Source organism: Astyanax mexicanus, chromosome 5 (assembly GCF_023375975.1).
Source record: "Astyanax mexicanus isolate ESR-SI-001 chromosome 5, AstMex3_surface, whole genome shotgun sequence".
Classification (NCBI taxonomy): Eukaryota; Metazoa; Chordata; class Actinopteri; order Characiformes; family Acestrorhamphidae; genus Astyanax; species Astyanax mexicanus.
Window position 1 is genome coordinate 17,377,693 of NC_064412.1, and position 14,297 is coordinate 17,391,989.

The 14,297-nt window shown below is 37.0% G+C and overlaps 1 protein-coding gene across 1 annotated transcript; it reads left to right on the forward strand.

Moving 5' to 3' along the window:
* Nucleotides 1-2,658: 2,658 nt before the first annotated feature.
* LOC103041493 (keratin, type II cytoskeletal 8) lies at nt 2,659-8,970 on the forward strand. The gene is made up of 9 exons (XM_007254226.4): nt 2,659-3,057; nt 5,046-5,254; nt 5,486-5,546; nt 5,663-5,758; nt 5,900-6,064; nt 6,177-6,302; nt 7,887-8,107; nt 8,199-8,242; nt 8,333-8,970. Exons 1-9 carry the CDS (start codon nt 2,764-2,766, stop codon nt 8,539-8,541), a joined length of 1,425 nt encoding a protein of 474 aa, XP_007254288.3. The 5' UTR covers nt 2,659-2,763; the 3' UTR covers nt 8,542-8,970.
* The last annotated feature ends 5,327 nt before the right edge of the window (nt 8,971-14,297 follow it).

Consider the following 14,297-nt stretch of genomic DNA (forward strand, 5'->3'; position numbering starts at 1 on the left):
AATTGAAACTAGCAGTAATGCAGTCATGGTAAACAAATGTATTTATACTGATCCAAAATGTGTGAAAATGTAAAAAGTTTGCAGATGGTTCTGTATACAAATTTTGAAATATGAATTCCAATATTGGTACGAGTTAATATTAATACCATGTTTCAGTGCTAAGAGTTTGTATAAAGTGCACATCTGCTTTTTAAATATTTAATAATTATTAAAAATAAATGATCACACCTGCTGCCTGTATTTGGACATTATGCCAGGATACTATAGGCTTTGTAAAAAAAAAAATAAAGCTGTAGAGGTGATTTATTTTCTCTTCTTTCATTGAGATCATTACAAATATTATTTTAGATATAGTGGTAGAAATATGTTTGGAACTCTGCATAGTACAGTGATAATTCACAAGAGTTCATGGGCTTAACCTGGTGACACACCTAAACTGAGCTTTGACCAGTAGATTCTTTGTTGTAAAACTGCCACACCTCTAGCTTGTTAATACACCCTAGGGTTTTGAGATATACAACCTAGCCATAGACATGTCACTGCCATGGCTGCACCTATATTAGTTCCCTTTAAAAAGGGAAGTGTTTTTTTTGCAGATGGACTTCAATAATGGGCTTACTAAATGCTTAAAATGTGCTGAAGTAAAAGGTTCTTGTGGTAATCCAACCCACAATTCATTCAGAGAGAATGTTTTATCCATTTAATATAGCATTATTGATCCTCTTAATTCAACCTTCACTACTCCACACCCAGTAAATTGCTACTATCTGCTGCATTCTACTGGAGGGGTGCAGTAGAGTGTACTTGAATACCACACACATCTCTGGTATATGTGGGTCCAGGGTGTTAGGTGTACATATTACAGAAGATGCAAATATTATTTGAAGATAGAAACCCAGGCTACTAGGCTTATATATAGCTTTTAAGCATTGTTTGTTTGCTTGATTATAAGGTGAAGGTATGCTGAAGGAATGGTCTAAGATACTGGACTTGAGAATTATGCATCTGATGTGTACTGAACCTGCTCAATTAAACTAATTTTAAGCTTAATTTAGCAGCCTAGGAAGATTTGTACAGCCGACATCCGTAACAAATTCTTTAGGAAAATATAGAATGAAATAGGATTCAAATTAACATAGTTTATATATTATACTGCTTTTTGGCAGCGGTGACTAGTTAGGCTGCGACAAGGTTGTGTGACTTTTGGGCTCTTGAGCAAGGTCCTTATCCCTCACTGCTCCCTGGGCATCACAGCAATGGCTGCCCACTGCTCTGGCCATGTGTTCTTACTGTATCACTGTGTGTCTTCTAAGTGTGCTCACTGATGTGTGTATTTGCGTGTTCCCTGGATGGGTTAAAGGAGGAGGCAAATGCCAAGTATGATATACATGGTTGTTTTGTAATGTCTTGATTAAATTTTAAATCTTATTGCCCATTTTAACCTCCCACAAACGTATAAGAAAAGAACAAAAAAGAAATTAGCCATTATGATCCGAAATACACGTTACAAAAAAGACTAAAAAGGGTTTGTTGGAATCGAACAAAACTTGCTGGATGTGAAAAGTAAAGTGATTACAATATTAGCAAAGAATAATACATTTATTGGAAGAAACCTGTACAATTGAAAGGAGACTCTAGTACTCTGTTGGGCCACCTCTAGCCTGGATACAAATATATATACGATTGGATATACAAGAATACATATTCTGTTTGCAATCTTGCAGCACGCAGATTTTGTAGCTGGCCTCACTGCTGGTCCAATTAATTCCTGAATGGCGATACATGACGAAAAAATGCAATGTAAGAAAACTTTGCAATGTAGTAGAGACGTTCCTAAAAAAAACCTTGCTGCTGACATATGCCAGTTGAAATTCCTGCCCTGAGCGGTGACACCTATAGCCGCAGCATATTCCACACAAGCCAATGTCCCTCATATCACTACTATGGGTGACGTGAGGGAAGCATTTTATGCTCTTTTGTGGAAAGACCCAGTGTCTCATCAGAACAGACCTAAAATAATTTACATACTGCATCTGCCTGATACATAACTTAATTAAAATTTGTTGTAGGTTTTGCTTAAAGCTTCTAGAGAGAACTAGGTCTCTACACACATCTGACACATCTGACAGGTCAATGGACGAAGGTGTGTTTTACTGCATTGCGAAATCTCATTCACATATGCATTCATATAGGCTGCACACACCTACATTACATTTCTGGGTCTTTAAAATATTTTTATTAAAGTTAAAATACTCTCTATTCACATCCAAATAGAAAGGTTGGTTTTATGGGATGGCTTTATAACTCAGATGCTCTAGATTGTTAGTCATGATATTTTTTAAGCCACTGTCACTTTTTCTACTTTTCCTTGAGTAAACCTGAGTGATACATGCAGATTTATATTATATTTTTCCTATTTATATTTTTGATGTTGCTGATAACATACTGTATAACCATGTACATAGACAATCATATAACATAGCTGGTAATTATGTAAGATTTAAGGTATTTCAGAAGGGCGTCCAGAGTATATTCCAGGGAAGTGGTTAATGTGTAACATTAAGATTAGTATCTTTTCATTTACACCCTCTTCTCATTAAGAATTAGCCAATCTGCTTGCCTCATGCCCCTCCCCGACTCCAATAAAAGAGTGTGGGAGATTTCCCCTCTCTCTCCATCTGTCTGATTATCCTCCTGTGAGGACCCTTCATACCTACATTCCGTTTATCTGCTTCTCTGCTCCTTCACATCTGGTGTTTGACGATGTCCAGCGTGAAGAAAACGACAAAGACTTTCTCATCAGCCTCTGCAAGCCACTATGGCTTCAGAGATAGCACCCCCTTCAACAAGACCTACACCGAGAGCTACAGCTACTTCAGAGGGGCTGGTTTGGGTTCTGGTGCCAGCGTGACCCTTCCAGTAACAGCGGTCACCGTCAACAAAAGCCTCCTGGCTCCCTTGAACCTGGAGATTGACCCTGAGATCCAGGCAGTCAGAATTCATGAGAAGGAACAGATTAAGACCCTCAACAATCGCTTTGCATCCTTCATTGACAAGGTGAGAGAGTTTGGGAAGTTCTGGGCCTCTAGATTTTTCTCTCTGTGCTTTTTTACTTTGTTGGTGTAGAAAAGGGATCTGTTGTTTTTGTAATGTTATATGATTTTTATGGTAACATTTTAAATGAATTTCTAATTCATCGGTAATTTTCCATTTGCATAATTATTTTTGTGCAGTAGTGCAGAATTCTTCTTTAAGCATATATCAGCTTAGAAGGCCAGGGTCAGAGCACAAGGTTATTGTTGCTACATAGACCTGGAGGCCTATACAGAAAAAATATGTAGAAATGTTTTTTTTATTATTGAAATAAATTTTGCATATATTGCTTTTCCATATGGGGTCACCAACAGTGGCAGCTTAGCAGCTCCCACCACCCTGTGACCAGTAACTCAGATATTGATTGATATTACAACCTGCCATCTCTGTTGTGGTTAAAAGTAGTAAAAGTAGAAGTGAAAAGTATTTTGGCTGTTAGACGAATGAATTTTGCAGCTAGAATAGTAATGTGCAAAATAGTCTTAGTAGAGAGCTTCAAAATAATGCAAACACTAGTTTATTGGGATGTGTCAATAAGCAAGTATGCAGTTCATAATACGTGATTTTTCTTATGTCAAGTCTAGTATAATGTGAGTGAAGCATAAACTCTTATCATAGACCTTCCTTCCAATTTATTTATTGTTAATAGTTTAGCCATTTCTAAATTGTATAGCCAGCCTGTCGCCACCCTCACTCCCTGTACTACTAGAAGACCCACCTAAAGGGCAAATGTTCAACTTCTGTCGTAAATCCCTACTGGTATGCCTTTACATAAGTTATATATCCATTTCTGAGCACCACCCATTCATCCTCTAACACAGACAAACCACATACATTTCACCTGCATCTCCAAATCATAAAACCAGTTCACACCCTGTCAGTAAGGAGAGGCCAAGAGATAACCCCTAACATCTGTGTAAAAGATTAACTCCAAGAATGAAAATACTCATTTGTACCAGAGGGTTCCCCTTTCATCCATAACTCAATAAATTCCAGCCAGATTCTACTCCTACCTCCTATCTATGACTGATGACTCTTGATGCTTACCTTATCTGATTCCTTATCAGTTATGTATCAGTCCACAGGGGAAAAAAAGAAAGTGTGAATACATTCCATCACAATTGCATACTATTAAACTGCACTTACTCAGTGACTTTTTATTATTATTAGAATTCCAGATGCAACTGTAGGTCGCTGGAATGAAGCTAGAATATGGTGAGGCCTGGATAATTAATAATCAGAGTAGGAAACTGATCTAAAATGTTCAGATATTTATTCCAAGTCATTATGGACCATTTCTATTAGTCATTTTAATAATTAGGTATTAATAATCAGATTATTCAAGTCATCAATAAACAGCATACTCAGATGTTTTAGATTGGATTAAAGCCTGAAAATATCCAGTTATGTATTTCAAAAAAGAGAGTAGGATTTAAGTTCATTCATGGGATTTCTTACTCTGATTTCATTCAGTTTTCTCACTATGAATGCAAACATAGCTGAATGGCAAAAGCTCATGCAAACAAAAGCTCTCTCATTCTTTGCAGCAATATAGAGAATCATGTATGATTATAAATGGTTATGAAAATAGAGAAAATAGAATATGTAAACCCATTATCTGATTAAAATGCATCAAGTGCATGCAAATGCTCTGAACTGATTTTCTGCCGTTATTGGATTATTAAGTGTTTGTAAACGCACTTAACCAAAAAGGCAATAGTAGAGCTACAGTGTGCATTACAGCATTTTTACAACAGAGAGGCGCTTGTTAGTCTTGTCTGTTGCTTTTACCATTTAGCTATGGATCAGCACATGCATACATGTATAGAGTACATAGACATATTTCATTTACCTTTCCTGCACTTTCCAATTGCCTGCAGACTGATTAGCAACCAATAAACCAATGCATCAAATAAATCTAAATTTAAAGTGCATCCGGTTCTCCTATACAGGTGCGTTTCCTGGAGCAGCAGAATAAAATGCTAGAGACCAAATGGAGTCTCCTGCAGGAAAAGACCACCAGCCGCTCCAACGTTGACGGCTTATTTGAGGTCTACATCTCCAACCTGCGCAGACAGCTGGATGGCCTGGGAAGTCAGAAACTGCGTCTGGAGTCTGAACTGAACAACATGCAGGGCTTGGTGGAGGACTTCAAACATAAGTACAAAAACATATATAACCTAAAAAATAATGAAACGTGGTTTGGCAGAGCAAGCACAAATGTTTTCAAAAGACGAAAAAAAATTTAAAACCATCAAAAATGGAGATTCAGGGAGTTTGCATTACAGAGATTATATGCTGGCCTTTGTTCTTGTACACATGTACTTTGAATAGAAATTAAAAAAGAAAAAAAAATCCACTTTTAATGTGTATTTACTGTCTTCTCACTTAGGTACGAAGAAGAGATCAACAAACGCAACGAGTGTGAGAACAACTTTGTGCTCATCAAAAAGGTGTGTAATAGAAATTGTTGGCCTCCACCATACAATAGTAGTGATAAGTAAATTCCAGTGGTTCAGAACACACTCAGAAGACTGAATATATGTTTCTGTGTCTCTGTGTTTGCCAGGATGCTGATGGGGCATTCATAACGAAGGTAGAGCTGGAGGCTACACTTGATGGCCTGCTTGATGAGATTCAGTTCTTAAGACAGATCTATGAACAGGTATAGTTGCATTTTGTTCTCATATGTAGTCAGTCTGTCTACACAAGGCCATTTGGACTTCAAATTAAATGTATAAAATTATAGTTAATGAATGGTTTCAGTCTTATAATATATTTTCATTTGCATCATTCATCTGGACAGGAGCTGCATGAGCTACAGTCTCAGGTCAAGGACACATCCGTGATTGTGGAAATGGACAACAGCAGGAACCTGGATATGGATTCCATTGTGGCTGACGTTCGCGCTCAATATGAAGAAATTGCAAACCGCAACCGAGCTGAAGCAGAGAACTGGTACAAACTGAAGGTGACAGAGTTGTAATCTCTTACTTTGGCTCAAAAATGTGTTCAACTGCATATTTTGTTGTTATAATGTATAAACCAATGTATGAATTACCATATAATTGTGTGCCTTTCAGTATGAAGAGCTACAAGTGTCAGTCACTAAATATGGTGACAACCTGAAAAGCACCAAAGCTGAGATCGCTGAACATACACGCAAAATCCAGCGTGTGCAGTCTGAGATTGATGCTGTCAAGGGACTGGTAAGAGCTACTTCCTTCAGTAAATCTTCGCTTTTATCCCTTCTGTTATATCATCATTCCTGTGGTAAAGAATCATCTACTTTTAAATAATTGTTTTGTTTTATAATATATATTTATTTATTTTTGCAAAAGAATTGAGCCGTTCCAACAAGTAACCATATAGCTATCATTTCTTCTTTTTGGGAGAAACCAGTTATTCTTTAAATTGTGATTTGGGCAACTTTTTAAGGTAAAAAAAAAAAAAAAAATAGATGCATTATTTAGACTTATTTAGACCAATATCATAAATTGCAGTACTCTGTCCCCTCCTAATTCAATTTTGAAAGAAATAATCTGGGAATGCTGCTTAAAATTAGATAACTTACAAAAGTAAAGAAAATAGGAGGACATGGTTGATATGTGGTCATTGGAATGCTTTATAGAGGCTGGAGGCACCTAAGCAAAAAGCTTTTTAGCCATAGCTACCAATGTACATCACCACTCACCACATACCAGTGATAACCTGACCACTGACCACTCACACCTAACATTCCACCTGGTATTAACTCCAACCCCTTTTTCAAGAAAGAGACACTCCAAGATAAAATTCATATAAGACTATCACCACCAGGGAAAGGCTACAGCCTGAAGATTTATGTTAGCTTTCCACTGAAATAGAAAACTATACTGAAATTTGACTTTGGTTTTTCATCTAGTTCATTTTCCTCGGAATCCAGAATGAGAAGAAAAACACAGATTAGGTGTCTTGGAACTTGGGCACAGATTTAAGTCACTCAAGGCTGATATTCAGGTCTCTTTGTGATGAAAACAGGTTTGAGTCTTCTGCACTAGATGGCCCTCTCCTGGTGGATGTAGGTCAATGATCAAACCTTTATGCTTTATGCTGGGTCCAGCCATCCAGTGCTGGGACATTGCTGCCTCTTCACAAAAAAGGCTTATAAGCAAAGAACACTCAGAAAAAATTATGTAGACAAATGGAGTGGAGTTCTGGACACATTCATCCCAGGGAGGATCTTACTTCAATGTGTACTTAAGTTTGATTAATTTTTTATAGGAATCCTCTGAATTTACTTCAAGTGTGGACACATGTTAATGAAAACAATGGAAGTATGATTGTAGGAAAGATGGCAGGAAGTCACATGGTTCTATTGGACTCTTATGGGGCCCACTACAAATGGTTTATGTGGTTTGTGTGGTTAGGACCACAAAATCCACACTCTTGACTTTTCATAGTACAAAGCTGCATTTTGAAATAATATATATATTTTTAAAAGGGGTATTCTAGTTGAAATTTGATCAGTTGTTTTCCCACAAGAAGGGCAGCTTTTAGGGCTAGGAGGGTTCCAGACTGTAAGCTATTACTGGGTTGTTACAGGGAACAAGTTGGGCTTTGCAATAGGCCTTATAAGTACTCTCACATGGGTCTCATGTAGGCCCAGTACTCACTATATAACCCAGAACTAATCCAACATTAGTATGTGACCTATATATGGTTTCTTTCTTGACTCTTAAGTGCAAAAAAAATCCTCATACCAATGTTTTACCTTGAAGTGTAAATCCTTCCCTATGCTCTCATTTGTCCAGCGTTCTAATCAGGAGGCTCAGATCACAGAGGCAGAGGAGCGGGGAGAGGTCGCTGTGAGAGATGCTAGGCTTCGTGTTAAGGACCTGGAGGACGCCCTCCAGAGGGCGAAGCATGACATGGCCCGGCAGGTGCGCGAGTACCAGTCACTAATGAACATCAAACTGGCTCTGGACATCGAGATCGCCACCTACAGGAAACTGCTGGAGGGAGAAGAGAGCAGGTAGGATGGAATGCTGAGAGGCTTTAAGATCATTTGTTGAATGTAAAATGTTATCTCTAAAAAATCCTTTCCTTTGATTGTGTTTTGCCAGGTTGGTACGTGGAGTCCAGGCCGTCAGTATCTCCAGACAGACCTGTAAGTTTTATTGTGTATCTCTCTATCTCTCCTTTAATTTTTCTAATGCTCTATGTTTTCTTAATCTAACCATCACTCTCCGTCCCTCAGCATACCAACCCCACCTGCTAGAAAGCAGCATCGTCTCAGTCCACGGTGCCGATGCTCGTCCTCGGCTTGCTGTTTGCGACTTTGGTACTACTAACTACACCAGTGCCAGCACCATCACCCAAACCAAGAAGACCATCATTGCATCACAGGAGACCCGCGCACTGGAGGTGAAGGGAGATGCTGTGGATAAACTGGAGGTTGCTGAGTAGTGATCTCATTCAGCCTTTTAGAAACCTTGGTTGATGAAATCATTTGGTGCTTGCAAATATTATTTTCCATATACAATCTTATAAAAGTAGTGTAGTATAACCCCACATGATTCCCTACATACTATTCCATTTGTTATAAGTGATTTCTTTGATAATTATACTGTATACTTAAAATAACCCTTATGCAGTTTTCACATAGGTTCTGACATTCACCAGTGTTTTCTTATTTGTGATACAAATACAATGGAAGACATCAAAATAAGAGCATAACAATTAGCAATTTAAACAATCCATAGGAAGATTCTGGTGAATTGAGGCCAATTTTTTGTTTTTGCATGTTCTGGCTTAAAATATGTGAAAGCCTGTTATAATGAACCACAACTTGTTTCCATTATAGTGTCCAACAATAAAGTTATCCCTAAAAACATACCACAGCTATTTTTTTCTTTCTTTCTTATTTATTCCTACATTTGACCTCTAGGACATTACTGAAATCAAATCTTTAACTATGTACCAACATGGCCTTAATTCAAAAAATGAATGCCCTTATACATACAAACAAAATTGTTTATATTATTTAACCAGAAATAATTATATTGTAATATATAAATGTAGTGCTATTTGCTGTCAAATGGTTTATTTGTACTTCCTTCTCAAAACAGAAGAGGGGGCACAAATAAAGCTCTTATAAACACCTAACGGCTCATTTTATAATTTGAATTATATCATTAGTAGTAAAATAGCATTTTCAAATGGGCATTTGGAATATTACAGACATTACATGGTTGTGTATTAACACATTTTTTCTCAAATAAAACAATAGAAACCGGGGTTTTCAGACTTGTTTCTATGGGGATTGCAGGCGTGTCATTGTTGGCAAAAAAGGTGTCATTCTAACATTAAAACCTGAGTTTTATAAAGATGAAGATTTAAGTTATGTACCGTAATGATTATGTTGTCCCAGGTGCCCAGGTTTGTATACAGCATTGTTTAGACACTGTTTTACAATTTGGCATCACAGACTGGCTGCACATTCCTTACCTTTTTTAGACCCTAACTGAGTTGACATCTAATTGTGTTAGGTCTTAAATCTTTTTTAAGGCGTGGAACAATTGGACTAGCAGTGGATCTTGAGTATTTGTTGAAACATATCCCTTATGCCCTGTTCTTTCTTGTTCCCTACTGTATCTGTATATCCAGGTGAGCACATTTCGTCAACTAGGTTAAACAAATTACAATATTCTCATGAGTTGTAACATTTTCATGTGTCTAGTGCAACACAAAATCTAGCAATGTTAGTGAAACAGTAGTAAAATCATGTATTTTCTGATACATTTTAATTTTATTTGCCTGATGGCATTTTCTTTCACCAAGTGCACCACTTTAAATGGGGCTGTAGATAGCAAAAAATAATTAAATAAAGCTTAAGAATGCAGAAGAATGTAACAACAATAAACCATCCTGCAAGCATCTAAAATTATGTGGTGACATGCTAATTTTTACTATGGAGAGTATTCATTACCTGTAATTTATCTATTATTTAAGTTCCAAGTTTATCATTATTATCTAACTATATGACACACATATAAGGACATTAATTCAAATATCTATAATAAAATCATAATGATTTTAATAATGATCATAACAGACCAACTTCAATGCAATTAGGCTACTATGTGTTTTATACTTCTGTGATCTGCACCCACTTCTACAGTTAACACAGCATCAGTCGGCTTTAATGCAACATATTTTACAACTTCTTTTGCAACAGATCTTATTGTGCAAACTCAAAATTTCTTTTGCTTAAAAAATCAATTTCAACACAGTGTTCTTTCTTCTAGATATTGGACATGCATGGTTTAGACAGTGCTCTTGCAGTGTGTGTTTCTGCAGGCAGGAAACTCAGCATTGTGCTGCATTGTGCTTACTGAGTCACTGAGCTATTTTGACATTACGTATAATAACAGTAATGATTATTTTAGATTCACTCATGTTTAAGCCTAAAATTACAGAACTCAGTGAAGGCAGAGGTATGAAAGAATGCATCTTCACGAAATGGCGAAAACAAAGTGCAAACTAAAAAACTACAGTGTTTCTATGGATCACAGTGCTATTGCAAGCAGATGTTTGCATCAATTGGATGTTTAAAGAACAGAACATGGAAACAGTGAGAGATACTTTAAAATTCGTAGGGCCTTCCTTTGCAGGTTAATACGGCATTCATTGGTAACCCCTTAATTTTCTGCAGATAATAAATGTTGCATTCTGCATATTGAGTTGCAATAACGATAATAGTTATTTTAGATTACTCTGGATTAAGCCTAAAATGACAGAACTCAGTGAAGGCAGAGAAAAAAGTAAAAAGAATGTGTCTTGATGAAATAGTGAAGAAAGTCAAAGGGTAAGAAAAAAAACTGGAAGAAAATTCTTCACATTTCCACAACAGGTCAGAGCAGAAATTTTGGACATAGATGGCGACACACATTTGCCTCAGGCTTTTTCACCTCAGGCTCCATCTTAAACTGACCCAACCAGCCAGCAGAACAAGAGATTGAGTAACTTTTTGAAAGAATCCCATAAAGCTGTCTTAAAAATATATAAATAATGCTAAAGAGGCTGCTTTTTGTCCTCTCTCTCTCTCTCTCTCTCTCTCTCTCTCTCTCTCTCTCTCTTTATCTAATCTATCTTGCTTTCACACAGCAAGCTTCAACAAGCCTAATCCTCAGCAGTAGTAACAGAAACTCAGGGGATTAGGAAGTATACAAATGTTCTGCAGATTTACAGCGGTCATTATTAGTTTCTCAGCAGTAATACAGCTCAGCCTTTACCTGAAACCTTCAGGTCACACATTTACATGGTTTTAGGCAAGATTAGTCCAATTAAACAACTCAGTCCAGTACAATCCAGTGAATACAGTACATGTAATATGATGCTGTTGGAGGACAGTGTAGAAGTATAGCATATAAAAGCATGGGAAAATTAAGTTGATCTTATTGTGCTGATTATATGCCTGAAAAATAGTAATATGCCCCAATGTGCTTATCATGGGTTATTCACCATGTGTAGGAAGGCCATGAAAGGAAAATATGAACACATATCTTTAAATAGTCCTTAAAATGGGAGTCTTTAATGAACATAATGGTTGTATATACAGGGTTTCCCCCAGGATTTCCTTGAAGGTGCGGTGGCAGGACCCCCCGGTTGGGAACCGATAATTTATATCACGTTAATGATATCACGATATAACACAATTACACATGTTTCCAGTTATTTTCTTTATTTCCAACTGTCACTGAAAAATGCCCACTTAAAACAAAAAGTTGCAAAAAGTAGGTTTCTTTAAAATAAATCCTTATTGTTCTTTTTTCAGATACGGTAAACGTAAAAGTGTGCAACACAAAATGTTAAATTATACATAACAGAGGAGAAAGGGCACAACAGAATATATATGTATTATTTATTCGCTCTTATCTGTATTAGGTATTTTAAATGTGAGAATGAGTAAATAAAATAAAAAATATTATTGAATTTAATTAAAAATTGTGCTTATTAAAACAGACAAATAATATCTTTAATCTTTAATTTAATTACAATAAAATGTTTACTGGACCGTGAAAACAAATGCATCACAGAGCTGTTCTAGGGTGCCTCTATTCTAGGGCCCTACATCCTTGCTTTATGACAGCTCCAGAAACAGAAACATAGCGTGATTTTCACTCCACCAGGTGAGTGAGCCTGAGTGGACACCTGCGTAAGTTGAAGCTGTTTAATCACTGTTTAATTCATCTCTCTCTCGCGCGCGCGCATTATGTTTCAGTCTCTCTCTCTCTCTCTCTCTCTCTCTCTCTCTCTCTCTCTCTCTCTCTCTCTCTATCTCTCTCGCTATTTACAGGCGCGCTCTCGCTCTCTCTCTCTCTCTCGCGTTATGTTTCAGTCTCTCTCTCTCGCTTTGTCCTATACTCACACTCTCTCTCTCGCGCGCGCGTTATGTTGGCACTGCATGACTAACTACCGATTTCCACCCCCGAAGGGGCAACGCTGATCAAACGCGGGAAAAACGCCGGGCTCCGAATTTTCACGAAGGGTGGCGGGGAAGAACGAAGGCGTGGCGGACCGCCGCACTGAAATGAACGTGGCGGAAACCCTGATATAAAACAATGACTTTTGCTATGTTAATGCATACATACGTTTTTGCTTGCTTTTTGAGTTCCTCTGTATAATAGAGAACCTCTTGTATATCTGTGATGAGAATCCCCCACCTATGCTCTAACTCTATGATGTACATACAAAAAAGTCTGTTCCTGACTGTCTCCACTCTGGAGCCAGTTACAGGGAGTGACCAGTTTAAGATTTCCAGGAGTCAACAATCATGTCTTTTGTTGTATGTACTCAGAGAGGCTTCTTTTTTGAGTCCCAGGATTATTTTAGAGTGCATCAGCAATCAGAAATGTGTCAGTTTTGTAAAAGAAAATGAAGAATACTTTTTAATGAGATAAGAAATAAAGATTTCTAAAATATTTATTGATTTATACCCAGTAATAATGTAAGTTTTCCTTGAAGAAAATAAGAAATTGGTCCTTTTTTTATTTTTGTTGTAAAATTGCGCCAATATTTTTTTTCCACAAGAAATTTGCATAATTGGATTTTTTTTTACATAACTTTTTAAAAGTAGGAAGACGTGAGGTTTATGAGTCATGGCCTTCAGGGGTTTACAGGTTTTTGTCAGTGGTGTGCTCAAGCAATTAGTTAAATTGCTCCTTCTATTAGGAGGCACTTAATCTTTAATATATCCGTCTCATTTTCTTTCTTCACACTTAGAAGGTTTACATTTCATCTTGAAGAGTGTAAGTAGTAATTCAGTCTTACATAAGCAGTGAAAGGCCTGTCTAGTTTGACATCTTTCCGAACAAACAACTACCTGCAGGCTGAGCTGCAGAGAGCTCTCCCATTGTTCTTGCTTTCACAAATCACGTACTTCTCATTCTAATTCACCTCTCATTGTTTTCTTTAAGTGTTTGAAGACTCGCTCCACTGGAATTCTTTTTTTTATTGCATTACTAGTGGTTTGGGGATCACATCAGTTGTAATAATTGGACACCCAAACCCCCTCTTTATGTAAGCCCTTGGATACCTTTAGTAGGTGTGTCTTGCTCTCTGTGGTGAACAAAGAAAGCAGGTCTTTCAACTCAGCTCAGCACTCCTCACTCAGAGTCACCCAGGCGAACACTCACCAGTAACAGAAGTACTGATTTCTTTACTGAAATGTTAGTTTGTTAAATAATCTAAATCAAACATTATCTGTACGTCACTTGCCAAATTCATATTGACATAAAATAACAACATTTAGTTGTGAGGAATGATGACATTGATATGTTCATTTTTCAACCAAAATGTAATGTCTGATTAACTTTTGAGTCCAGTGTCTTTCTGATGTCAAACTGACATCCTGTATAGACTGGGTAAACTGTGATTTGGTGTTGAAAGTGTTTTTACTTTATGTACACCACATTAATGTGCCTCCTTATTCATCCAAAAATAAGCTTGCAATAGAAAATCTTGTGTTTGCAGTGTATGTCAAAATGTACAGCTCTGGAAAAAAATAAGAGACACTTTAGTTTCTGAATCAGTTTCTCTGATTTTGCTATTTATAGGTATTTGTTTGAGTAAAACAAACATCATTCTATACAGACAAAAATATTGTCATTTAGAACATTAATTTGCAGAAAATAAGAAATGGCTGAAATCGCAAAAAAGAT

Bases quoted from the DNA above. Each gene is read 5' to 3' on its own strand.
- LOC103041493 (XM_007254226.4), top strand. From the start codon at position 2,764: ATGTCCAGCGTGAAGAAAACGACAAAGACTTTCTCATCAGCCTCTGCA. The intron at 5,547-5,662 runs GTGTGTAATAGA...TGTGTTTGCCAG, and splicing joins ACTTTGTGCTCATCAAAAAG to GATGCTGATGGGGCATTCAT. The intron at 5,759-5,899 runs GTATAGTTGCAT...TCATCTGGACAG, and splicing joins TAAGACAGATCTATGAACAG to GAGCTGCATGAGCTACAGTC.